Genomic DNA, 27,261 nt, shown 5'->3' on the forward strand with positions numbered 1-27,261 from the left:
ATCAAGACTCCATCCCCTTGTTCAGAGCTCCCTTTGATTAATAAGTGAAAAATAGATTAGTTTTAGTTTGGATTGCAGCTTTCCACTACTTTTCTTTATCCTGCTACTCTAATGCACTGTTTCTTTTTTAGATTTGTTCAGCGTGTTATGTTTCTCTCATATACAACACTTTAAGCTGCCTGGGGGATATTCAAAGAAACCTGACTGGAGTAGAACTTTTCTGACATTTGCAGCCTTTAACTAAACAGTTAATTTACAGAGACAACAAAGGACCAAAATGTCTGTCTGTCTGTCTGTCTGTCTGTCTGTCTGTCTGACAAAGATAATTTCTGTAGGGTAGATACAGGTAGATCAAGTAAAAGAAACAAAAAAAACAAAGCGACATATAGACCATCCTAGAGGTTTAAATAAGAAAGTTTTTCTACTCTATTATTCTCTTTCTAAGTAATATATAAAAATGTATACGATAGTATTTTTGTATGGAAAAATCAGATAGGAGAATGGAAAGTATTTGTATTTCCAGACTTTTTCTCTTTCCTGTTGTTTGAAGATGTTTTCCAACCAATCATTTTCTTCCTCCCTCCATCCTGGCCTTAACTTTCTTCTTTTTGCAGATTACAAATGTAACACTTGTCTGCTGTAGAAATGTTTTCCATAAATTTATAATGTGTTATGACATTCTTATTTTAAGTCTAACACAAAGGACTGTGAACTTTAGGAAGTTCAATCTGGAGAAGTCTTAAATTTTTCCATGAAAAGCTTGACCATATCTGATTACATTCTTGCTATAGCTTTATCACTTATTCTTGTTTTCCTCGTCCAGTTTCTCCCACTAAGAGAGATTTTGGCCCAGAGGTCCTCAAACTGACAGTGAGAGGAAGCAGCAACAGGAATACAAGGTTTTAAGTCCAACAAACGGATATGACGGCCCCAAAGAATCAGCACAGCTGTGACTCTTATTAATAACACATAACAACATAGAGTGTAGGGTCAAGGTTTAAGAAGCCAGCATTTCGGATTTTGTCCATGGGAATCCTTCAGCCTTTTATCGATTGTCTGTCAAAGGAAAAGTGCCTCATCTATGGCTTGCTCCCTAGAAACACCTTACTTCTCATTATATTTTATCTGCTATTTCCTCCTCCAGCCCACACTCATCCATCCACTTTCCCACCATCCATACAAACTCTTTTTTCACTCTTTCTTCTTCCAATAAATCCATTAATAATGCACGTCTAGTCAATAGCCTCACAGAACTGGAGTGTGTTCCTCATTTTACCTGATTCTTTCTTTACTTTTCTCCTCAGTGCTGCGGTTTAGGCTCTGAAGAGCAATAGTGAAAACACACCATTAAGCAATATAAACCAAGCATTACACACTGAGCATAAAAAAATTAAATAATTTTGTTTATGTCTCATTAAATAGGCCCATATTTGTAAATAAAGCATGTTTGTTAAACACTATTGCATGTGGGTTTCATCCATTAAAGTCAGGCCAGATCCTCTCTGCCAATGCCATGCAGTTTTTAGTGGTGGCAGTGTGATGGTATGAGGCGTCGTTTCACTCCCCCAAAAAAGGACACGGTCTGTCATTATAGGAGGCAATCTCAATGGGGAGATAAATTAAGATGAAGAGCTGCAACCAGTGGTGATCTTTATTGGAGGCGACCTCCAGTATTTGTGACGCAGAAAGCATGAAATGGCTTCATGAAGTCCTGACTTCTACCCCACTGAGTACAACCATTAGCGAATAGCAGGCACCACTAACTAAAAAATGTGTTTTGCTAACTAAAGCACTACTCATAAACATTAGTTCTTCTAACACTAAAGTCCTACACTGACATGGTATTTAACAGAAGTTAATGGCAAAGCGCCAATTTCAGCCATGTATTAATGACACAACATGTTACAACGTAATATATTACCCTCAACAGGGTCAAATTTCTTATTGCATGCTTTGCTACAGAAAATGATTCTTTCATACAGATCTCCCCCTCGTTTTCAGGTTTAGAGTTGTTGAGTAGAGCTTCAGACAGAAAGCACAAAGGATATCAGTAGATTTTAGTGTTGATTGCATTCTCGGTACAAAATAAACATTTCTTGCTGCACCGCTTCCTAGATGAAGAATATGAAGATTACCAACAAAAAGGCTTTCAAAACAATTGATGTTTGTGAATTTCTGCATGTATTTGTTTAGTTGCCACCCATGGTTGTGTGTTCATGTAAGAGTTGTAATTTTCTGTATAACTCAATTGTAGAATGTGAGAAGAGGAAACAGAACTGCTGAGTAAAAGTCAGCAGTTCTGACTTTTAGAACATCCACAAATTGAAGTTCAATTTGTGGATGAACTTCACAAATTTTGAAGTTCATCCAACTGTCCATAAAACAGAAAAATAAATTAGCACTTTTAGATTTATTAGTTTACGAGAAGCTAAGTGCACTAAACACTTTAAATGTTAGCAAAAAGGCTAAAGTTCTTCTATTAGATCCCTAGCAGATTAGCAGAAGTGTGCCCACTTATAGCTGCCTAAACTGTGACAAATACTTCCTATCACATAGCAGTGTGCAGCCAAGGAAGTCATGCCAGTCTTGTGATGTTATGTTGTTCTCCCACACTGTACTAAAGCCTCTGGGTTTTTTTTATTTTTTATTTTTTATTTTATTTTTTTATGAAGGACTTAAAATTAAATAGCTAAATATACCTTGTTTCTTCAAACTCCATTAATCCCATATAATAAATGACACAAAACTGGAGTCAATAGTGGATTAATCCGTTTGGTGTTGGCAGAGAGGATTTAACAAGTCACATATTTAACTTTGCTGCTCAGTCTGCAAATGCATTATTCTTACAAATAATTACTATTCAAAGAGAAACAAACAGGCTTTCCAACGGTATGGGATTTGCTATCAAGTAATAACTGACTAAACACCAATTGTTTTTACTTTTTATGCTTGGTATATTTAGAGATGCACCAGTCAATTGGAAAGAAATCTGAAATGGACCGATTCCAGTTTTGATGTAGGAGCAGATGCTCATAAAATCATTCTTTGCTCCTGTTTCCTGTTTATCAGCCTATCAGACAACAGCATTCACTTTCTTAATATTTAATATAAATCACATAAAGGTCACGAATGCTGTGATGCACATAAGGATATTCTTGTAATCTGTTTTTTTACAGTTTAATTTAAAGCTACTACCTTTCTCAAAGAATATGCAGTAGCTTTTCTCTTTCATTTGGTTTAGTCCCTAAAAAAAGAGGAAAAAAAACCCCTCAAAAATCTGCAATTCAGCCAGGAAAGCCAAAATTTTAGTTTCTGTTTTGCTCATATGTTTATTGCTTTTTATTTTTATGATCTCCAGGTCGCCTGTATGCAGCTGATTAACGCCCTGGTCACTTCGCCTGACGACCTGGACTTCCGGATACATCTACGCAACGAGTTCCTCAGATGCGGCTTAAAGAAGATCCTTCCTGTGAGTCAACGGAGAACAACTGGCAGTCAGACGTAGATCAGTCCTAACTTTATTGAAGAGGAATGAAGTGACCTAAATATTTAACGTATTCTTCATCTGCCAAACAAGATCATTGAAGTAGTTTAAGTCAGTTTGGTTAAATTTTACCTCATCAAACCAATTATTTCTTACTTTGCTTCAATGAAGCAAGTCTTTTTCCTACTTTTGCCTTTCGAAGAAATCTACTCATTGATGTGCATTTTAGATGTTAAATGTAATTAAATTAGATTTAATTATTTTTCTTTAATGATTTTTGGAAAGAAAAATGGGAGTGACTGCATAGAAAAGCTTCAAAACAATTGGTGTGATTAATAGTAGCAAGGGATTGTGGAGAGCGCGGTGCAGAGCTCGCACCTCTGCACTGCGCCGTCATTATCGGCTACCTCACCGTACACGGCTTCACACGAGCCGAAGGCGAGCGAGCTCTGGCTCATCACTCAAACTCTCATTTGTTGCAAGTGGGGTGAATGTGTCACAGAGCCAGTTGTTAATAAGTCATCCCAGCTGCTCCTGTTGATTTTTACGGTCATTACTTTAATTATCTCCATTTCTGCCCCCTGATATGAAAGAGCCTCTGTGTACAGTCGTTTATGAATCCCACATTTGCCACTTTTATTGCCCACATTCAGCGTGACACTCCTTCATCTAATTATGAGTTATGCTCAGGAAGGTGTGTATCTGTTGGCCAAGAAACAGTGAAGCACGCCGAAAAAGAAAGCGCAATTTGTTTTGTTCTGATAGTCCTTGGCTGCCTGTGTTTGCCTCCCTTCTTCTTCTCCCTCCTTTACTTTTGTGTGTCATTGTGCATCTCCCTGCAAACTTGTGTTGGCTGCTGGAGACAGATGGTGCACCCCAACAACGGTGCACGGTGATTGATACCTACAGAAATTGGGTTACATTTGGCTGTGTCTCAGCGCATAAACTCCATTGCTGATGATTCATAGGGAAGTGGTAAAGAGCAACTCTGTGTCCCCTTGTGGCTGGTACAGGTGTGCAGGAATTGGTTCTGTCTGGAGCTGTTGGCGAGAGGGTCGATGCTATCTTAGTTTTCTTTTTATTCCAAGATAACTTTTCCAAAAGTTTTTCACATTTTGCCATGCTATATCCACAAACTTCAGTATATTTAACTGCATGTTTTGTGATAAAACACGACAAGACAGGAGGATTGCAGTATTTGTATTAAGTGATTTGTAGAGCCATTTTTCAATGAAAAACAGTTGCAGGCATCTGCCAATTTTATGAAAAATAATCAGTATACACATATTGATTGAATATGATTTAGGTCTGAACTTTGACTGGGCCATTCAAACATTGTTATGCTTTCATCTGAACCACTCGGTTACAGTTTTGATTATGTTTAGCGTGGTTTTGCAAGCAGATTTAGCTCCATTCAGCTGTCCTGTGACTGCTGATGAAAAGCTTTCCCACAGTATGATGCTGCCATCACCAACACACACAATTCCAATGTGGGACTTTCTAGTTTTTATGATGCAACGTGACAGAATGTGAAGAATTTCAGTGAGGTGTAAATACTTTTGCGAGGCATTTTAGTTGGAAGGTAATGTAATAGCTGTGTATTTTATATTACACTGTATAAAAAAAAACCCTTCTAACTCCTTTCACTGATTTCCAGGAGATAAAAAAGACAGAGGAGCTGGATATTCAGCTGAAGGTGTTCAATGAGAACAAAGATGAAGACGCCATCGAACTCTCCCATCGTCTGGACGACATCCGTGCTGAAATGGAATATCCTTTGGTCTTTTGTGTTTCCACATAGAGGCGTGACGCATATTCCTGCAGAACTAGCGGTGTGCCGGTGCGTATCGTCGGTTTTGGTCCAGCTTTGCAGAGTAAATCTGCCCCATGGCTTTGTTCATTAGAGGAGGATTAGATGAGTCAAAGCACAATATCCTGCTCTATCCCCAGACAGGTACACTTGGTAAATAACCCAGTCATATTAACCTCTGGCCTCTTCACTCCTTTATTTGCTCTTTTCCTTCAGTCCTTTCCCTCTTCTCATTAGTTTTCTTTTTGTCTTTTTGTTAGCTTTGAATTGTGAAAGACATTAATCAAACACAAGAAAAAAAAAAGTATGAAATTAATATTTCTAGCATCTTAATTAAGTAATTTATTTCAGTAATTCAGTTCAAAAAGGGAAACTCATACTGTATGATGGATTCATTAGACAACTGTGATATATTTCAAGCCTTTCTTGTAGTGCATTTTGATTACTAGCTTACATTAGTAAGAATTCAGTTTTCAGAGCAATTGAAATAAATTAGTATTAATTACAGGGTCTTTTAATGCACCACTCTTATGTTATTGCCATGATTCAGTTCAAAAATTGGAGTGCTGTAATAAAACATATTGACAGAAAGTTTAGTAGAAGGAAAAAGTCTGCTAAAATACATACTAGGAAGACTTCACACCTTGTCCACAATGGCCAAAGTACCAATATCCAGTTTAATGACGATGATATCACTGTGTTGACTCTAACCTTCTTAGTTGGAAAGTGAAAGATTAGACACTTAAAGCTGACAAGTTGAATGGCAATATTAAAGTAAATTGGGCTCCATTATCACCTCAACAGACTCTCAGGTTCACAGCTTCAGTAATTCATGCAAAAAACCCATAACCAAGCATTTTCATTATTTTTCAAGAATTTTTATTGCTTCTTCTACCATATTTTTCCTTCCACTACACTTTCCATTAGTGTGCTTGGAAAATGGACTCTGGGTATATAGACCAAAACACAATGTTTTGTTTTTGTCTTTTCTCATTTCTGACAAGCTAAATTTGGGAATTTCTATTAGCTGAAAGTCATAACCATCAAAATTTATCAAAATCTATGCCTCACATTTCACATTTTGAATTAAAATCCTGAAATAAAAAAAATAAAAACACCCTGTCAACTATATTCTAATTCTCTGAGATGCACCTGTAGCCGCACTACTCGCTTCTCCACCTTTTGGCTCTGAAATCTTGGCGTGTACGTAATAAGAGGAGCACAAATTTAGTCCTGAGTGGCAAACTTCTCCTGGCATCCGAGAGAGGAGCTCTTTAATAATTCAGAAATCTTCTCCCAGGCCATGTATGAATAGCTGACATTGTGAGCAGACGAACCAGACTCTGACATTATGTAGATGTTCGTTCCTGCTACCATTTTCTTCCACAGCTCTTGTAAGGGCATAAAAGTGCCACGGTGAGTGACAGTTTGGTGTGACACTTGCGAGGGGAGGAGGAGTTGTGAATGTGTGCATAGAGAGGGGCTGGTGGAGGTGGGGAGGTGTAGCTGGATTAATGATGTGCTTGAGCAGGTTCACAAATGAGAAGGCCTAATGTTTGTTTCCAAGGACAATGTTGTATTGATCTGTGAGGTATGGCCCTGATTGGAAAACCCAGGTTACCCTTTGTCCTTTTGTCTGGATGGAGCGCACACACACACACCAGAAAAAACCTCTACCACCTGAGCTCTGCACATGTGTCTTGTTTCTCCCAGCGGTTTCATAAATATTAACCTGAAGAGACTCGTCTCCTCTGTCCAGCTCTGGGTTCAGGTGCTGAGGAGATGACTCCAGGCTCTAATAAATATTAATGAACTGTGGAATGGTGATTGATTGACCCCACCACTGACTGGCCTACATCACACTTGACTGCCACTCATGTTTATTCATTATTTGGAGAGAGAGCATAAAGTGACGGAGAGAGAAACTGAGAGTGAGGAGAAAAAGCTTCGATTGCGTGAATGAGGGGGGCATGGAGGAGCTCAGCGTTTTACAGCAGGGTTACGTCCGAAGGTTAGTGATAGATGAACGAAGCTCGGCTCTCTCCCAGGGTGAGCTCCTCGCCCCGCCTTCTGAAATGCAGCTGTGGTGAGGTTATAATTGAATCTCCCAGGGCTGGTAATTCTCCCAGGTAGTGCAGAGGAGAGAAACGATACTTTAGAAGAGCTTTAATTCCCCCCTGTGTTTCTAAAAGAAGAAAAAAAGAATATTTAAAGCATTTTAATTACAGACACTGTTAACATTGATTCGGAGAGCGGTGAAACAGCATTTAAAAGCATTGATCTTTTCCAAACGCAGTGAGGGATCTGGCAAGCGGAGCAACCCATAGATCATGAACACATTTCTCTGGCGTCTGTGTTGGCTGTGGTGGTTGATGACACTGTGGGTTTAAATACTTTAATGCAGATTGTGAACAGCTACGATTTGTGTTTAGATTTTAATCGTCTCCACTCTTAAGTGTACATCATGAGCTTGAATGTCGTCATAATTTGAGGCTTTGATTCATTGATATGACATAACTTGATCATTGATAATAAAACCTACCCAACTCTAGTAATAGAAAATGCCACTTAGCAAAATGATTGGTTGACATCAACAAGGACCTGGCATAATTCTGGTTGGATAATTGGCCTCTCTTCTTATGAAGAAATTGTAAATTAAAATTTGTCTGTCTGCTGACTTGGATCCACCTTTTAGACATAATTTAGATTTATTTGTGTTTTTTTTTTTTTTGTTTGATCATTTGTTGAACACCTAATTGTCTTCAGGTTTCAGATTTTTTGCTGTTGATGTCAGGGGAAATATTAACATTTCTACTATTTTTTCTATTTTTTTCTGTCCACTTTATACAATACAACTGTATGAGTAGCAGTGAACCGTATCCTGTGCAATTATCTAAAATGTGTTCATACTTTCCTTTAACTTCCATTGTTTGAGCATCTAATTTCTGTTCTATCATCTTCTCTTCTTTGAACAGTTGAAGAATCAAAACAAATGCTTCCGATCAGGATGTATTGCTCATTAGACTTAAACTTAAAGCATTAAAAGACCCGTTAGATTTACCGGCTGCTTTTAAAGGATTCTCCTTTAAAAGCAAAGCAAAGCTAAGACACACAATCAATAGCTTTTGCAAATTTAATCGCCAAACATTTTTCTTCTGCGTGCATGCCAGTTTCAGTATAAAGGTTTAGCCTCACATATGCTTCTACCCTGCAAAAGATCAAATCCTCAAGATTTAGTTGGTGGAGCAAAGTAAAGCATTGCATGGCTTTTTCATGTAATTAGTTTTGTATGTCTTAAAAGGTCTGGAGTGACAGGTGAACCTGTGGGAGCCTTCTTCAATGCCAGTCCCCCCTTCTCAACTTAGCAGTTTACTCTGTCACAGCTCCCCTGAGAGACAGCAGAAAAGAGAAATTATATCTCTGTTGACTTTTGTGCTATGATGCCTGTCAGAGAAGCTGAGCTGCAATCTATAAAAAAATAAAAAATAAACGCTTCTAATGAAAACAAACTGTAATAACCTCTAAATGTTCGCAGAAGTTGAATAAATTTGTCAGAATGGATGCTTTTATAGCTATCTGATTTAAGAAAAAAAGTTGTTTTTCCCTTAACCTTGCTCCTTCACTGATATGAATGAAGTGTACCATCTCCTGTCAAATATGGTGAAAGACACCGCCTCGGAGACCTACTTTCTGTCAATCCTTCAGCACCTATTGCTTATCAGGAATGACTATTACATCAGGTAAGTTCTGTTTGGCTTTTACATACTCCTGGCCTTGTATTGACTGATGACCCGGTGAGGCTAGCTCTCACTCTGCCTCTATAACTGCAGATACAATACCCACAAACCCATCATTCTCATTTTACGTTCACGCAGGCACTTTTCTTTAACGAATGCCCGAATGTCCATAAAATGTATTTTCTGGACTTACATCTGCCTTTCAAAAAAGAGACACTTAAAAATGTAAAGGAACATTTGAGCTATTAGCTGCATTGTTAATCAGAACAGGCTCAGTGATCAGGCTAATCAGCAGCAACGTTTTGATGCCTCTCTGCTCCCATACACCTGAATCAAATGGCTGAATTTGGCATGTCAGCAATATTTGTAAATGTCTTGTCATTATCCATTGATTAGATTCAGGTGTGCTGGGGCAGAGACGTGTCTCAAGGTTGCAGGACAGCGGCACTGCTAACTATTATTAGCATGCAGTCTGATAACACTGCCGTTCTCTGTATTTTACGTTTCAGATGCTGCAGCAAAATGTTCACTAAAGGAGGCGGCACTGTGCTGTTTGTGTGAATGATTTTTTAACATCAGACACTATGTAAGATCGAATAAAGATCTATAAAAGATAAAATAAACAGTTTTATTTTTATTGACAGTAGAATATGAGAGCAATGTGTGTGAGAAACCTCCAGTTGAAATCTGAAAACTTTAAAAAGGAACACCTAATTTGTTGTATTTACACAACTCGACAAACTTATAAAGTTTGGCCTGGTAAAAAGTTTGATTTTTATCTGTTTTATAATAAACTGATAAAGGTTCAGAATGAAGTACAAGAGAATCTCTGTGAGAAAATGCTTATCTGGTAATTCTATGTCTTATAGAAGAAATATAACTTTTTTAGTAAATATTATTCTGAACTATAAAGTTAGTTACTTATTTACACAAGGCAGCATTATTTCAACCAAATTATTCATATACTTTTCCGCAGCGTTTTGTTTTGTTTTTCCAAGTTCAAAATTGCTTTACTTTTCCCCAAAAGAAATTAAATGTTAATACCTTTCAAGTTTCTTCAGCCGTTGTGAAAAGTGATGCTGTGGGCAGAAAAGATCTCCAGTAGCAGTCAGCCTAACAAAGAGTCTGTCGGCCTCTGACTGAAGACTGTTGCCGTATGACACGGCTGTCATAGACAACCTCACTTGCTTCTGCCTCTCCTTTTTCCCCGGCAGGTGTCTCTAACACTCCTTCATGAGTTTTAACTATAAACCCTCAGATGATAATTTCTCTTCCACTGTATTTTTTCCAATAACTTTACCCAATGACAGCCTGAAAGTTACAAACCAAAATATTGTTTGTATTTTGTCTTTTTTTGGATCACTTCCCCCAGACTGCTGTAGCTTGAATCATTATCTAGGACAGAAGTGCTACATCACTGATATCTGTATGTTAAATTCTGCAAGTTTGAAGAACTCTAGCCAACAACCTTAATTGGATGAGTGTTGGCTGTGTTTCACAGGAGAAAGCAGTTTAATAGTTGGTGGTTCTTATTTCTTTGCACTGTCTAAATGATCATTATCAGGGGAGCCGTTTCAGTCAGGACATCGTTTTGTTTTGTTGAGAATTAAGCCAGTCTAAAATGTAAGCTGCCTAATGTTTGAAAAAGCAGATTAGTTGGTGACTGTAAAATGAGAGTGTGACTTATTTTAATAGAGAGGCTCTGATTAATTTCATGCTGCGTCAGAACTTTTTGCAGAACTGCAGCTTAAAAAAAGAAAGTTGGACGATAACTTGAGGATGAGAGGAGGTGGATGAATTTACTAAAGACAAGTTGCTGTCCCCTTGGAGTCATGAATAATGCATTCCTCATCTATTCGGAGGAAGTGAGAAATAGAATTCACATTTACCATCCATGTCTACCTCCGCTTCCTTGTCCATGTTCAGCTCCTTGAGGCAGAAGCATGAAGGGATCAGTTGAACTGCTCATGAAAAATCATCTAAAGTTCTTTCAAAAGATATGTTATGAATTTCCTTTCCCTTCAACCAACCAAACTAATGCAAACATGAACTCAGAACACAAACATTATGAGTAGAATTGCGTTATGAGTGAGACATTTAATTCCCTGCACATCACAGCTGCAGATTATGGAAGATGGAGAACTAATGCAGTCCAAGCAGCTTTTTAAATAAATACTGTATTTTGATTTGAGTTTGGATGAGGTGAATGTGAGGGAGAACACTGAATCCACACCAATTTACAAAAAACATGAGCTTGTGTATATTATTTTTTCAAACTTATTTATGTGTTGTTATGCTGCAGCTACAAACTTCAATGGATTCTTGCGATGTTATATCCTAAAACGTTATATAATTGTGAACTGTCAGTCAGTTACACACACACACACACATACACATATATATATATATATATATATATATATATATATATATATATATATATATATCTATATATATATATATATATACCTATACAATTACAGCTTTTAGAGTGGATCTACTATATCTACATTTCTAGAGATGGAAATTTTCTGCTCAGTTGGACTTTGACTGAGCAATTTTTCACATAAACATCCTTCGATCTAAACTATCAGCCTTTGCAGCCTTTTGTAGTTGTAATGTTAGGTTTTGTCATTTCCATAAATATGATTTTTAATACAATTTTCCTGATGAGTTTTGTTTTGTAATTTTCTCTAACAAACCTCTTAGGCGTTTGCAGAACAGCTGCATTTATACTGGGATTAAATTAAACACAGCAGGTGTCTGCTGTGTCTTCTGAGTTTTACTATTATACCCTTACATTTCTCAGCACGCGTCTGATTTTTATTTTTAACATGTTTTGAAAACTGTATATCTTTTTGTACATCTTCCCTTCCCCTATTATTCACATATTTGTGTTGATTTGTTGAATAAAATCCAAATAAAATGCACAGATGTTTGTGGTTTTCACATGACTTGTAAAAGTCCAGAACATTTACAAGGAATTGTATTTCCTATTTTCTTTTTAATCTCACTCAATTTTCCATTTGCTACCACTTTTATTTTTAAATATAATATCAATAAGCATTTGTTTTTTAAACACTGCAGTCTTCTAATTATCAGTGAACCCTCTCTGTCTACTATAAAGTCTCCAAACAAAACAAAAGTTGTATGTTTTCCCCCCTCTGGCGCTGGGTTTATTTTTGACAATTAATCTTTTCTTGCAAGTGTAATGAATTGGAACACATCAAACCCACCCAGCAAAAATAGAGCAGATCTGCTCTTTTGGAGCCTGGTGATATGGGGATTACACTGGTTATGTGGAGCAGGGCTGGATCAAGTGGCTGAACCACAAGTTATCACTAGAAGAAATGAAGGTGCCAAAGAAAAAGAAGTTGAGGATGATCCTGGGGACATGTGCCCGCTTCAGGAGCCCAGGCCTGCCCACTGTGGAAGGGCCCTGACAGTTCTGGGTCACTCTCTCCATCTCTAGTTATCTCCACCCAGTCTCTATCTGCTTGGTGGTGGAGGATGGAGGACGAAGGGGAAAATAGTGTGGCTTATTGAGATAATAATGTGCTGTGCATTCATGACAGTTGTAAGCCGAGTCCCCACAGTGTTTAAGCTATGCAGGGCGACGTGTGAGCTTTCACCAGCTTGTGCCAGTCATGAGTGGGTGAATTCACCAGCTCAAGATTAATGTGTGGCATTTCATGCTTTCAAAACAACACACCTAAATGCTGGTTTATTCTTATTTACTTTGGCTATAAATTTCTTGTTTTTTCTGGATTTTTTTTTCTTTTATACAACATTTGTGTGCCCTGTCCACCCACAAGGTATCACAGTGGAAAAAAATAGACTTTGAAATTAGCTGTTAGACTTAAAAAGGCAGATATTACCTCTGTTTCATTTAATGTTTGATGGCAACAAAGAGCGCTCATGTTCCTTTTTATTTTCTCGCTGACATATTGTGTTTATGTGCAGTTTTTGGTCTTTTTGGACAAAATTAACCCACCTGGCAGCAGACACTTTGTTCACAGTTCTGCCTGCTGCAATCAATTATCACATTTTAGCAGCAGTATTGCTTTCCCTCCTTCTTGCTCAATGTTTTTTCACGCAGAACCAACCGACAGCCAAGCCTTTGATCAGACTGAAGTCCTTATCTAATCTAAGTCGTCTTAAAACCTCCGGCTTTTAGACGTCTGCGGTTATAAATCAATTGGAAAATCTAGAGGAAGCTAAAAATATTAAACTCCAGCATATTTATGTACAAAGGTGGATCTTTTACTGTCAACCACCGGTGTAAAATAACAAAACACATTAAAGTGCAGTTGTTTTTTTAATTAGGAATTTAATGACGATCAGAGGGACTTAATCGACGACTGTACTTTGAATTTATTTCTGTGCTGGTACCAAAAACAAACTGAATAATTTTCTCTGATTATTTAATCAGACCGCTGTTTTCCAGATGCTAATGGATTTCTCTTTTAGTAATTATGCTTCAATGATTCACTTCAGATCTGTTTTGTTATCCATCTTGGCCAGCTTCACATTATACTTATATATTGCATTATATAATTTACTATTCATAAAACTTTCTCCAAGTGTGAGGTCACTCCGCTACGACAAAATATGTATTTATTTTAAAGGTTTTATAATTTAAAACACATTAAAAGAATAAACAAACTTTGTTTTTTAACCATTTTTTGACTCTAAAAAGTTGACTTAATCCCATTTTTGTTTTAGTTTGGTTGTATTTATTAAAATATAGACTCATGTCTTTTGGACATTAAAGGTAATTATTTTTCTTGCATGTGGTGATTGTACAATTTGCTGTTGAAGGCTTTTATTTTTATGTGTTCAAGTGTGGTTTTTTTGTGTTTTGATGTTTTGAAGAGGCCCAGCAGGAGACATCAGTTTGATGTCTCAGAACCCTTTTATGCACTTGAACAGTGAAGTTTAGTTTTAGTATATTAGGTTGTTGTCAGGGTGCCTTGGCTGACAGTTTTTCAAACATCTGCTACCCAAGATGAAAATTTAACTTGCAAAGTAGATGATGTTTAGCTTCTGGAAGACTAAAAAAGAAAAAAAAAAGAAAAAGACTGGTTTCAGATTTAAACATCAAACGCTGGACTGTATCAGGGTTAAAAAATAATTACTTCTCAGTTTGGAGCTCGGCTTAAGATGGCATTGTATTTGCTAAATGTCACTTGCAATTAAAGTTGATAATGTTACACAGAAAAGGTCACACAGCAACCTGCGCGGTGGCGACGGACTTTCAGGCTGATTCACAGTCCGTGTTTGACGACGCCACGCTCCCAGTCACACTCCCAACTGCCTAGCATGTTTTCCTGCCCATTGTGCCTTTAATTACACACATTACACTGATTAGATTTACATTTCAGTTTTTACGGTCGCCCTAATTGGCACAGAAGATTGCAAATTATGCAAGGGGGCAGGCGTAGCATTGGTGGCCGTCAGTCACCTTGAAATGGACAGACAATCGCGTGGTTGGTTTCTGTGTAGCCATTAATCTGCTAAATTTACGATAAGGGTGAAGCAAGTGATCAAATTTAATGGTGTACCTATTTTCTCCAGCAGCAGCCTTTTCGACATGGCATTTTGTGACCTCTACTTGGATAAGGGAATCATTTGTGGTTAATTAGCCTTGTGGGCTTTGTGTCACTCATATCTTTCATGTCTAATTGTTCTGCTTTGTCTCGTGACCTCTCTCAGACCTCAGTACTACAAGGTGATCGAGGAATGCGTGTCTCAGGTGGTTCTGCATCGCAGTGGGACGGACCCTGACTTTGGTTACAGTAAACGATTGGATGTGGACTTCACTCAGCTTATTGGTAACTTTTCGACTATTTCCTACTGCAAATGTTGTTTATGTGCCACCTTTTGTTGGAAAATGCTAATAGTTTTGCTAATGCTAATATTTTTTGATAATGGAACCGGATTGCACTGAATTGCGCAACACCTAGTTGAAACAATAATTACTGAGATTATTAATTTTATCACGTTTTGTTGTTTTTTTTAATAAAAAATATTATTCTTTAATGAAGCTACAAACATTTTGGATCTTGAATATTTTTGATAAGCCTGTCAGAAGAGGAAGTGCTGGTCTTGGCGTCCTGGCGGCATTCAGTTTGTCACCTACTGCCGAGATCGACTCAAAACCTTCTGGCGATCGACCGGTCGATGGCCGTATTGAGCACCCCTGCTCTAAACAATGTGTCCATTGACCCATTTTGCTCAGATTCTGCTAGAGGAATGCATTACAACCAGCATTTGCTGACTCCTTAAATAACCCCTTAAATGTTGTTGTGAAATAATAATTCACAACAACATTCAGTTGATGTTGCAAATGTTAAACAGAGTCAGACATATAAAAATTCTGACTGTGTTGATTTTTATTACTACGCTACATCTAACTGCACATAAAAACATAATTAATCCACAAACTGCAATGTATCTGGTTGGTGTTGGACTAGTTTTTTTTAGTTTTTTTTTTAGCATAACTGTATATTCTTTTCAAAAATCAATACTTTGATTTGCAATGTATCTGGTTGGTGTTGGACTAGTTTTTTTGTTTTTTTTTTAGCATAACTGTATTCTTTTCAAAAATCAATATATTTACTAGCTAAACTCATTTCCAGTCTATCTGGCTTGCATAGAATGAGAATACATTTTACAGAAAAGTGGGTTTGATTTGGCCAAATGAATCATATAATGGAGAAGTGTTTGCTTTAATTCAGTTAATGTGTGTTGGTGGAGTCAAGCAGACAACATTAATTTGAGCTGCATTGCCAAAGGAGATATTCTTTTTTTTTTTTTCGCTGAAAAATAAAAATAAATTGACTTTGTCTCTCACAGTTGTGTCGCTAGCTTGTAACTTGCCAACAAAGGGTCATTAAAAGTTTCTAAACTTATCCCTTGAGAACAGATGCTGCATGAAGCTTTCTCTCACACTTTGCTGAAGTTTAATAAAAAGCTCATGGAGGGATGAAATGTGTCTTTTCTGCCCTTTTTAGACCTATTTTTAGCATTTTAGTTTCCTCTTTTAAAGCGAGTTGTCATGTTAAGCTGTAGCTGTGTAAAGATGGCAGGCTGCGGACAAAATGCCTTGATCCACTCACATTAAAACTTGAGGCAATTTGTTGAAAAAGCATTTTTCCAAAGCCAAACAGTGTTTGTAGGTCATGAATCATGTACACTTCCTCTCATTTCTCCACTAAACAAGCTTCATCTATTGCTTCAACACAAAAGTATTCAAACTCCCTTGAACATTTTCTCAATGTGCTGCATCGTAATACTAAAGTTCTTTGTACGTTATTGGGATTTTAAATGATGCACCAATACAAACTCATACATAATAGTGAATTGAAATGACAAGAAAGTGTGTATTTTTATTTATTTAAATAGAAATCTGAAAATGGTGACATTCATTTGTATGCAACTGCCTGCTGGTTGAAGCTTTCTCTCCCACTTTGCTGAAGCTCACTGAAACAAACATGTGGGAATTGAAATGTGTTTTTCTCCATTTTTCTACTACTTCAGCATTCAGTCTGAGTCAAATTGTTGTCGAACCCCCTTTTTCTGCAATTACAGCTGCAGGTCTGTTGGCATATCTATCAACTTTTGCACATGTAGAAATAGACAGGTTTGTTTATACTTTGCAAAATTCCTCCAGCTCAGGGTGATTGTATGGATATCATCTTTGAACATCAGGTTTCATCTCTTAGGTCTCCAGGCCACATTTAGGCCTGGAGCTTCACTGAGCCATTCTTATACTGATAGACTTTGATCTAAGCTACTCCATTGTGGTTCTGGCTGCTGCAAGGTGAAAGGTCTTTTCCAGACTAAATATAGTTTTTTTTCTACCTTATATTTAGCTTCATCTATCTTCACACCAACTCTGTTAGTTATGGTGTGAGCATGTTTGCCCACTTTTGCTGTCTGGTGTGTTTCCTGGTCTTCTTTCTGTTGGTTTGCTCGTCAATGTTCTCTGACAAGCCTGTAAAACCTTCACAGAAGAGCTGAGCTTAGACTTACATTAAATCACTCTGGACGGCTCCATTTACTGCTTTGTTGGTCTTTCAAAGCCAACAAAGCAGGTTCCTGGATTTTATTTATGGTTGTCAGAGTACAAGATATTGAATAAAAAAGCATGCCATATTTTGCAGATTTTTGTTGTTGTTGTTATTGTTGTTATTTGAAAAAGGTTTTCAAACAAATAAGCTTTGTTTGAGATGTAAATATAAGAGTCCATATGTTTAGATTTGCAAACATTTTGTATTAAAAAAATGTTTTTTATATAAAAAAAAAAACAAAAACAATAAATCTATAAAAGATAAAAAGTCAGTTTATGTCAGATTCTTTTTGGAGTCTTGTAGAGTGAAGGACATAATCTACATCCAAAAAAATCTGGTTTACAAATCTACTGTACACTTACAGATCTCATTGATTTTTCGTTTGCTACTTTAAACTTGCCAAGGTCCAACAACTTACCTGACCTGTAATGATCATGTTTCTATTCCACGTAAGGTTTTAGCATACAGATAATGCTAACTCTTTTTTTTTTTTAAATAGAAATCTGATGAGCAGATTGCCATATTCCATGTATTCTTGGGTACCTTCAATTTGTGTTTGAAATTATTCCTTTTGGAAATAATGAAGTGCTAGCTTCCCTAGAATACATTTTGGCACTCTAAATGAAAAAAAAAGGTTCCTAAGTAACTCTCACAGCCCAGATGAATGACCTAAATTGGTATTGGATATACTTTTAAAAGTGAGATACACAATGAGATAAAGATGCATGCTGCACCCTAAGATGCCTTTGAAGTATCTCGCGCCCTTCTTGTCTTGCAGATCAGTGTGTGGATAAAGCCAAAGTTGAAGAGAGTGAACAGAAGGCTGTAGAGTACTCCAAAAAGGTGAGACATTAATCACTCAAATAACCCCCCTTCCCTTCCTTTTGGTTGGCCAGCTCCCATCAGCAAAGTTTTTTCTTCCCCAGAGCTCCCAGACAAGCTATTGATTTAGCATGCCCAAATCAATACCTGGCTGTGACGCTACATGATCCGTATCAGCATTACAAGAATCGATGGTGATGTTCTGATGTATACTTATTTGTGCACAAGGTTGGGGAGAGTTAAGTTATGTGGAAAAGCCTTGATGTAATTATGTATTAAGGCTGGACCTCACTTAAAGGTTTAAACAGATTCAGTTACCAGCAGTTCTGTGAAATAGTGTTTTAAAACCTCCGATTTCTTGTTTTTTCTTTTGTCACATTGCGAACTGTCAGAATATTTCCCTGATATTAGAAATATCAGGGAAAATAATTAGCGTCTAAAGATGCCTGCATGTCAGCTGAACACAAATGACATCAAATTTTAGTTGTCCTTTGACTAGGTCATTCTGAAACAGTCATTTACTGTTGCTTGTGTAATTATCATTTTCTTGCTGCATATCCTAAGTTAAGGTCACTAACTAATGGCTGGACATTGTCTCAGATCAGAATGAATGTTTCCATCTATTAAGCCCAGTCCAAAAGGACTCCCTTCCCTGCTTGGTAAATGCTGTCAGTCTTACATATAAAGGTCAAAAGGTTCAACTTTTGCCTCCTTGGTCCACAAAATGTTTAGCGATCCAATGGTAAACATGGTGATAATAAAAATGTCCTGTGGTAAATCATTATTTTAGATCAAAGGTGTTTTTTTCTTTTATTTGCCGTGAAACTCTCAAATGGATGCATTGTTTGCCCAGTTTCTCTGTAATTCTTGAGATATGAACTCAGTTAGTTAAATGATGTGAGACCTTCCATGCTTTAAATGCTGGTCTGGGTTTTTCTGTGCCCTCCTGGACAAGCTTTCGTTTCAATCTGGGGGTCATTTTGATAGGCTGATCGCTACAAAAGCCGTTTTACTAATTTTCCTTAGTTAATCACTGTGGTATCCTGGAGTCCCAAAGCCTAAGAAATGATTTTGTAACCTAATTTTGACTTTTTCACTGCCCTGTATTAAGGGAAGAAACACAGTCTCAACTTCAATCTGACAACAGCAGGAGTCCTGAATGTTTTTTCTCAAGACTCGTGTCGCAGCGATTCACTCTGCTCCCTGCTGGGTTGGTGAAATCATTGTTGCGACATGCCTTGGTTTCTGCAAAGGTTAGAGCCATCAACATACATGAAAACCAAGATCCAAACAAGAGACAAAGGGTGACAGGACTCTGGGGCTGTAAGGGTTATGGATAGAAACGGGCCTCAGAGTGTGAAGTAGCGTGCTTTCTGTTACTCTTGAAGCCCCCTCTGGACACTCTCCGGAAACAACCCTACGCTTACCTTTCCCTTCCTCTACACGTGTTTATCTACACGCAGACAATCTTGTTTCTCTTCTCTTGCAGTTTGATGAGGAGTTCAGCGCACGGCAGGAGGCCCAGGCCGAGTCCCAAAAAAAGGAGGAAAAGATCAAGGAGCTGGAGTCAAAAATCCAAACTCTAGAGACGCAGGTAAATCTTTCTACTGTAGAAAACAACCAAAAACGGCGCCCCCAAAAAGTTATTTTGATCAAGTTGAGATGAAAGATATTAAATACTTTTCAAACATTCACACAAATGAAAATGTGTCTGAAAAATCATAGCATTAAGGAGTAATGGGACCTTGAGAAACACTTTGATTGGGTCAGAAGGATACCTTTTCACCCCACTTAAAGATGTGAAGGTGCTGTAAGTGGGAGTTATCATCCATGCAAGACAGCTTGATTTAATAAAGGGTCAATCTTCTTCCTAAGTTGTAGCTCTTTGTAAGCGAGAATTGCTCTATTGAAGCTTTTCCTATGAAATTCTATCATCGCAGAGATGGATTCCGTTTCTTTTCCAGGCTTCCACGTCGTTTCTTCCCATTCAAAACCCCCCGTTCTGAGTACAGAAAATGACTGCTATTTCCCCCTTAACCCAATTTGAAACCCTTTTTAGTACTGCCTTGGGATAAAAGGGCAGCTTGTCTCTCTTCTTTGAGAATTTAATCTCAGCCAGCATGGAGGGATGGTATTGCTTCATTTGCTTAGATTGCTTTTTATCTCAAATATTCATTTATTGTTGTTAGTAACGACTGAACAAGTGAGCCTTAGTTTCTGCTTGAAGCAGTTTCTAAAACACTCATCCTTACCCTTCACAGTTCAGGATTTTTTGCTGGTGTCTTGACTAGTCATGCAATCAGTCCTCTTTCTCAGCTTAACCTTTTTCAAAATCTACCTGCCTGCTCCAACTGCAGATGAACGTGTAATGTGAAAGGCAAAACCTGGAAAGTTGAACTTTACTTAGAAAGAATGATTAGTTTTAACAACTCTGCCAAACATCTGAGATGCACCGATCACAATTTTGGATTTGGTTTTTGTGAAGTTTTGAGCGTTCAATATGAAAACTGAGTATTTCAGATTTCACTTTGAGAGCTATATTTAAGATGTAAGAGCAGCCAAAAATACTTCTCTCATCTCTTTTTTGACCAATAATTTTCTCATTTGGATCAGAAGGAGCATCACAGTATCCATCTGACGTCACATTAGATGCTGAAAATTGCTAACTTTGGCTCTTGTTCACTCAATAACATGGTGCTGGTCGTAGTAGCCTGAGCACCTCATTTCTGTGAAAACATGATTACAGTTGAGTTTTCCTCAGAGGTTTCCAGACATGTTCAACTTCAGGGAGGTAGTTGGATAAACCCAGAATATGCTGATGAGATTATATAAATCTTTCGGCTCGGGAACTCTTTAGCTACTTTCACACAGCAGATTTTCATGCTCATATCCGATTTTTTGCTGAAATCCAGTTTTTATTTATTTATTTTTTTGGTGCGGTTTGTTTATACTGCTAATTAAGTGCGAACGCAGTTAGATTTACGTGTGAGCGGTTTACAACCACAAAGTGATCCACATCTGCAGAAGAAGAAAAGGATAGAGCCATCTATGAATCAATTTTAAAGTTATTCAGCAGTGGAGGGTTGTCGCAAAATCACCACCACAAAGAAAGTTGTTTAAAACAAAGAACTGCCTAAAGTCAGTGGCTTTTTTTTGAAGCACTGAGAGCAACTTCTGTGGAGAAGGCTGTGATTGTGATGTGATGTGATGTGCGTCTCTGACAGACATCTTTCATAATTTCATAATCATAATTTTCAGCCATTGTTTACTGCATCTGGCTTCTTCTGGGGCAGAATTATAAAGCAGCGACATGGCTACTCTGACTGCAGATCTTTTGAAAATCTTTGGATACGTATCCAATTTAGTACTACATATGAAAGTGGTGAAATGCAAATGTTTTTTGGGGGTGAACGGATTGGAGTTGGGCCGTTTGGGCTGCTTTGAAAAAGTTGGATATGGCCCGGGTATGTGCAAAAAAAAAAATCAGATTTGGGTCTTATTTGCTTGCTATGTGAACATAGCCTTAGGGATCCACCAGAATGAGCTTATAAATTTTGCTAGAGAGAGGGATGTCTAGGAGTGATTTGATTTCAGATGAGCAGAAGACCAAGGATAACTAAAACTTTTATTCAACTTCATCTTGACCCTTAACCTGAGAAAAATATACACATGTAAAATTACAGGGAGTTATTGCTGTTTGTTGTGGGCCTGTAATAATCATCCAGCTGATGTTGGGCATCAGAGACACTTCTAGTGCTACAAAAAGCACTGAACACCAGTCTCTTTCTCATAGACAGACGTATTTCTGCTTCAGGGTGTGTTTTGGAACCCGCTCCACGTTTGACACGCTGCTTTAGAGAAGTTATTACCCATCAGAGCGCAGAACCTTCAGATCAGCGTGAGGACACGCATTCAGTTTGCCCATCAAAGCCTCTGTGGGATCACTGGTGTTTTTTTTTTTTTTTGCTGAATATGAATGTTGTTTGAGATAACCCCAACCTTTCATCTATCTCCTTGACAGAATTCCTGTCAGACGTTAAAACACTTGCATGTCTGAGTTGCCTCTCTTCACCTTGTTTGTGAACCAACAAGTTTAATGAGAGTCTGTCTCCAGAACTTTGGCTTTGTAACAAGAAGCATGTTTGATGTGTCTGTTTGATTATCTCCCAGTTGAGTTGAGTGGAGTAAACATCAACAAAGGACATCGAAATCACAAGAAAATAGAACTCATCCACCACTCCCCGAACCTTTTGCTTGCAACCATTCAAGGCAGGAGGGAAAGCTATTCACTGAATCGGCTCTGGAGGTGATGAATAATGCAGCACTGCAGTGGTTCGTTGGAACACGGTGCTCCATCCCATTAATAGGTTTTAACAACCTGGCCAGCTTGTAGCTGACCCAGCATGGCCCCCAGAGGAGCTGGAGGTGTAGTAGACCTCTCTCTGTCGTTTTACGCCAGACTGCTGTCTAACCTGATGCATTATGAAGTTTGACTTAACTGACAAAGGTAGCAGAGCTCACAAGGAAGAGATCTCTCTCTGTGAGCTTTGTTGTTGTTGTTGGGATGGCTGAAATGTTAGCGTATGTCAGAAAGGCATATATTCCATACAGATATGATGATACGTGTCAAGTAATTATTTATAATATTTTAACTGATTGTGACTTACAGCCAATAAAACCCCTAGAATTAGTCAGCTCATTTGTAATTTGTTTTATTTTAGATGAATCTGCTGACCTGCACAAACATAGGGAAGACTGCTGAGTCAACAGGTACGGATCAGGCAGCCTCCACAACAGCTTCTCGCTAAAAAAGTTAATTGGAAGAAAAAAATATAGTTAAAGACAAGGCACAAGCAACAGGGAAAATTACAGCCTTGAGGCAAACACCAATAAAGAGGAAGCACTATGAATAATTGACTTTTTTAATCTATCATGTTACAATGTCATCCCCTCATTGAAAACATACCTGGAGTATTGCTTTGATTTTTCCGTGCAATTTTGAGGAAACCATGAATCTTCCATGGTAGCCAGGGTGCATAAAATGCTTGCTTCTACACAGTAGCGCCTCTTTCCACACAACTCCTTCTTCAAGCTGCAATCTTCAGCTGAACCGTTGCTTCACACAGCACACCTTCCTCCTAAATCCCCCCGTCAGCTCCTCCTGACTAGCAGCAGCACCAGTTAGGATCTGCTGGGCCTAAAATTCACTTCTCAGTCCAATGCTCCTAAGAACAGTTGTAAACGGCAAAATGTGAAGCATTGTTGTGATGACGAGATAGAGTTTCTTAAAGAGGCAGAAGGCCCAATATCAAGACATCAAATTGTAAAGTCAAATTCATTTAAGGTTTGTTTTTTATACACAGAATTTGTGTAACTAAAATTAACATAGTTACTTGATTGTGATATAAAGTGGCTTTATGTGCCATTAAAATACAATATTCCACCCTTTAAAGGGTTTTTTGGTCTGCAGCTGTTGTCGGTGCTTCTTGAGCCACTGGGAACCAATTAAACCATTAGCTGCATCTTTTAGATTCCTTGTCATAAGCCAGTCCTGACCTGAACGTATCAGAAACGTCGTATCTGGTCTCAGTGATCAGAATCAGAAGTTCCTAAGATTTTCAGCCTCTTTTTGGAAATCAGTCTCTCAGAATTTAAAGGAAGAACAGAAAGTCACAGAAACTTTCATTTTACTAGTTGTGCAGGATTTTTCTAGTTTTAGGAGAAACTGAAATTGGAGTTTCACCTTTTGAATAAAATAATGGAAGTTAACTTTTCAGGTATACTCTGTTTTATCAATATTGACTCAACGAAATTTGGTTCAGAAAATCAGGATGTCCTTGCTAAACATCACCTTGTTCTTCTTCTATCTCAGTCTTATTTTATTGGACCTCCTGAATTATAAAATAAGCATTTTTAGCTTTCAATATTACACTTTAATTTTTAACGATTTTTATAAAATAAAAAAATCCACACAACTGAAGGTTTCCATCTCTTTTTGTTCCAGTGTGGACATCAAATATTTATGTTTCTACAGTCCATAATGAGAGCTTTTCTAAGATTGGCTGAATGGAAAATATTTTAGTCTCCGCAGAAAATGTTCCTGTTCTCTTACTTTTGACAAGGTTGCAGAGAGTGAATTATCAAAGCACAATGGGTACATTTCTAAAACAAAGACAGCACAGTGAAATCAATGCCCATCACACATCTGAGGGTGTGGAGTTGAAATGTATTTTCATGATGCCAGGAGCTGGAAAAAAAATGAAAATGGAAGAAGGTTTTTGAAGGAGCACCAACTGTCAGTGATGCTGCGCCGCGTTCCTTTTATACAGTCGTTGCTCTCCACTGATGTTCCTTTGAAGATGGATTACATCTTGTTTTAGGTGTAAAAGTACAACACATTCTGCCTTTTGCACAAGAATGCCTCATTCCGACACAATGAGTATAGAGCTTGTTACTAACATTGTCATTAACTGTGTAAGCAACTCCCTCCCTCTCCTCTCTCTGTCCTCTAAACTTTTCTCGTCTTTCTTGTGTTTGGTGTGAATTTTTTACCTGTTGAATTTCACTAGTGTTCAGTTCATTGTCTATCTAACCCACCCTCCATTTGTGCTTTTCTGTTGCCCTGTCTGCTGTGTGGTGTTTCATGTCTGATTTTGTGGTGTACATCTCTGGTGTATGCGTGGGTGTGTGTGTGTTTGTGTGTTTTCTGCACAGTTAACTATAGAAAATGACAGGCTCAAAGAGGCTCAGAGACTCATCAGGGAATCTGAAGCCAAGGTGGGTGTCTTTGTTGCATGTTTGGCCCTTGACATAAATTTTACATTTAATCACCTTCCAACCCAAGTATCCAGTTAAGGAATGAAGGATTGTGGTGCTTTACATTGTCAAATTGATTATGAGATTGATCTTTAGTCCTTGTTGCATGCTTGCTCTGCGCCCTCAGGCCCTGTTCAGACCTGGTATTAACATGCATCCTGCCTAATTCGGATAAAAGCAGACCTTGCAAGCCCCGACCATTCACAGCTGGGATCAAAATCTGTGCTGAGCGATAATTCTCAGTAATCCGCTTTAGAGGCAAGACGCAAAAGTCAGTGAACTGTCAGCTAAAGAGAAAAAAGCAGATGTTATTCAGACATTAACATTTCTAAGATGTGACACAGTTGCATTTTTGTTGCGTTGTTTTGGCTACCAACTCTATTTTTATTAAGTAGCTTAACAGATATGATATGGGTTAAGTAAATGAGTATAAATACAGTAAATTTTGACTTCACGTAGCATCAGTTCTCGGATTGTAAAGATTTGAATCCCTGAGGGCTCTGCAGCAATAAAACTCAATCAGCTTGTGTACACACCTTTACTGTGAAGAAAAAAATTGTGTAAAAGTGAGTCGGTACTAGAAACATAGCTGTAGATCGGTTTTATGATTGCCATGAGTACAGCTATAGACCAAGGCCACCAAAAGACATACTACATATTTGTCCAGACATATTCGAATCCCTTAAGATGCATGTTTCTGCCAGATGTCAACAGACCCCAAGGTACTTAGTAATATAACACCAGTTTCATTTAAATAAGGGTGAAGGCAAGTAAGTGTTTTTAATCAATTTCTTTATTGGAATACTACATTTATTTCTTTATTAGTTGCAAATTGAAATGACTCCTCTGGAAATCCCTAATCTACAAAAAAACATTTCAGTAAACAAATTAGCACATATTAGGTCTCTCTGTATTTTCAAGACATTTGATCAATCTAAAGATAACTTAAACACTGTTTGCAGTCAGAGTTGACTGTTTGTCCTTAATCTTCATTAAGGACACTTGAGATTGAATGTTTCAGTAAGAGATGAGACTGAGGCAAACATTTAATCACATCCCGCGTCCACTAAACCTGGAAACAAACATTTATTTAGCATGTTTTGAAGAGTGGGTGTATTGAATATATGTACAAACTTTTGGGAAGGTTAAAAGAGGAAATATTTGAACTTTTTCCCCAATAAATTGTCCGATGCAGATTCATTCTATTGAAAATTTAGAAACTAAAGCTGAGGAAAATAGTCAATTATTCAGTAGTATCTTAATCTAGTATTGGAGCTCATGGATCAGAGGAAGATAGAGATAGAGGCCCCTCACTATGAAAACGAATCTGCTCTAATTCAGCAGCTAATTTGAATCCATTCTCTCCTATTAGCCTTAAAAGATTGACAGACGTGTAATCATTGCGTGGTTTTTTTTTTTTTTTTTTTTTTTTTAATGCGAAGGGCTCTGAGCAATCTGAGCGAGGAGCTCCTTGAAGAACGCCTTTTTAAATTTTTGCCTCTAATAAGAAATCAGTCAGTGCCATTATGTAATGAAACGCCATGTAGCGTCTTTAAATATAAAACCAATTACATTTTTACGCACACAATCAAGTGAGTGGGGGAAATTTACATTGTGGTGGAATTGCTTTTGGAAATGGGAAGTGGAAATGCTTTTCAGTTAGAGGAGACATCTAATCAGCACCTAACTGGAGAAACAGTGTCTGTAATTTTGGAATTGGCGTAAATTTTATTTCTATAAACATTTCTTTTCTTTTGGCCAAGCAGTGGACTTTCACCAACTTCTTGGTAATTTGAACTGTTTGATAGTCCCGACATTTCCCACGTTATAATTACATCCCTGTTGACCGTTTAATAACACACCATTGTAAGCATTCATAATGAGCACTTGATGGGAAAGCAACATTATTATCTATTGTAAATTAAAGTGATTGATATTATTCTAGGTTTCGGTTATTTCATATTTTGCCTAATGTTTAAAAAATTCCCATCAGTAGTAATGAAGTGCTTTAAGGTAACAATTTTCCAGAATATAGCTGAAGTTTAAAGCACCTAACAAACTTTTGTAATTGTGCTGGCATAGTGGCCAACATATAACATAATGCAGAGAGTTTCTGTTCAGTGTTTTGCAGTCGGGAGAAGAAATTACATTTTCTAAATGCAGTTGAGATCAGAGTCTGTTCGGAAGTAAATGTTACAGTACTGAGGAAGTGTTTCTTTTTTTAAGTAATGATAAATAGAATAATTAAGAGACATAGAATCAATATTTGAACTCATGTCAACACATGTTCACAATGTGTTGAAAGTCCAATATGTACAAACACTTACACTTCTGCTTACCAGGAAAAAAATCTTGCTTTATATTATATTTTTACCTCCAATATGAGACAGGATAAACATGACGCTTAAGTCTTTAAGTATATGATTAAGTATCCTGCAGAAAGCTCAAATGTTCCTACCTCATAAACTGTATCCCTAGACAAGGTCATAATGAATCTTTGTGTTTCTTTAAAAAGAG

General features: G+C 37.6%; 1 protein-coding gene across 9 annotated transcripts in view; it reads left to right on the forward strand.

Annotated features, from left to right (window-relative positions):
- Positions 1-27,261, forward strand: part of diaph2 (diaphanous-related formin 2) — a 439,308-nt gene that overhangs the window by 134,431 nt on the left and 277,616 nt on the right. For 8 of the 9 annotated variants that reach the window (XM_044127178.1, XM_044127182.1, XM_044127181.1 and 5 more), the window contains 7 exons: positions 3,359-3,469; positions 5,142-5,254; positions 8,918-9,034; positions 14,747-14,865; positions 17,885-17,949; positions 19,418-19,522; positions 24,643-24,705. In XM_044127178.1, the coding sequence (XP_043983113.1) occupies positions 3,359-3,469; positions 5,142-5,254; positions 8,918-9,034; positions 14,747-14,865; positions 17,885-17,949; positions 19,418-19,522; positions 24,643-24,705 (693 nt within the window). The remainder of the gene's footprint in view (positions 1-3,358; positions 3,470-5,141; positions 5,255-8,917; positions 9,035-14,746; positions 14,866-17,884; positions 17,950-19,417; positions 19,523-24,642; positions 24,706-27,261) is intronic. The other variant, XM_044127185.1, reaches the window with a different exon arrangement.

This window comes from Gambusia affinis, linkage group LG09, assembly GCF_019740435.1.
Source record: "Gambusia affinis linkage group LG09, SWU_Gaff_1.0, whole genome shotgun sequence".
Classification (NCBI taxonomy): domain Eukaryota; kingdom Metazoa; phylum Chordata; class Actinopteri; order Cyprinodontiformes; family Poeciliidae; genus Gambusia; species Gambusia affinis.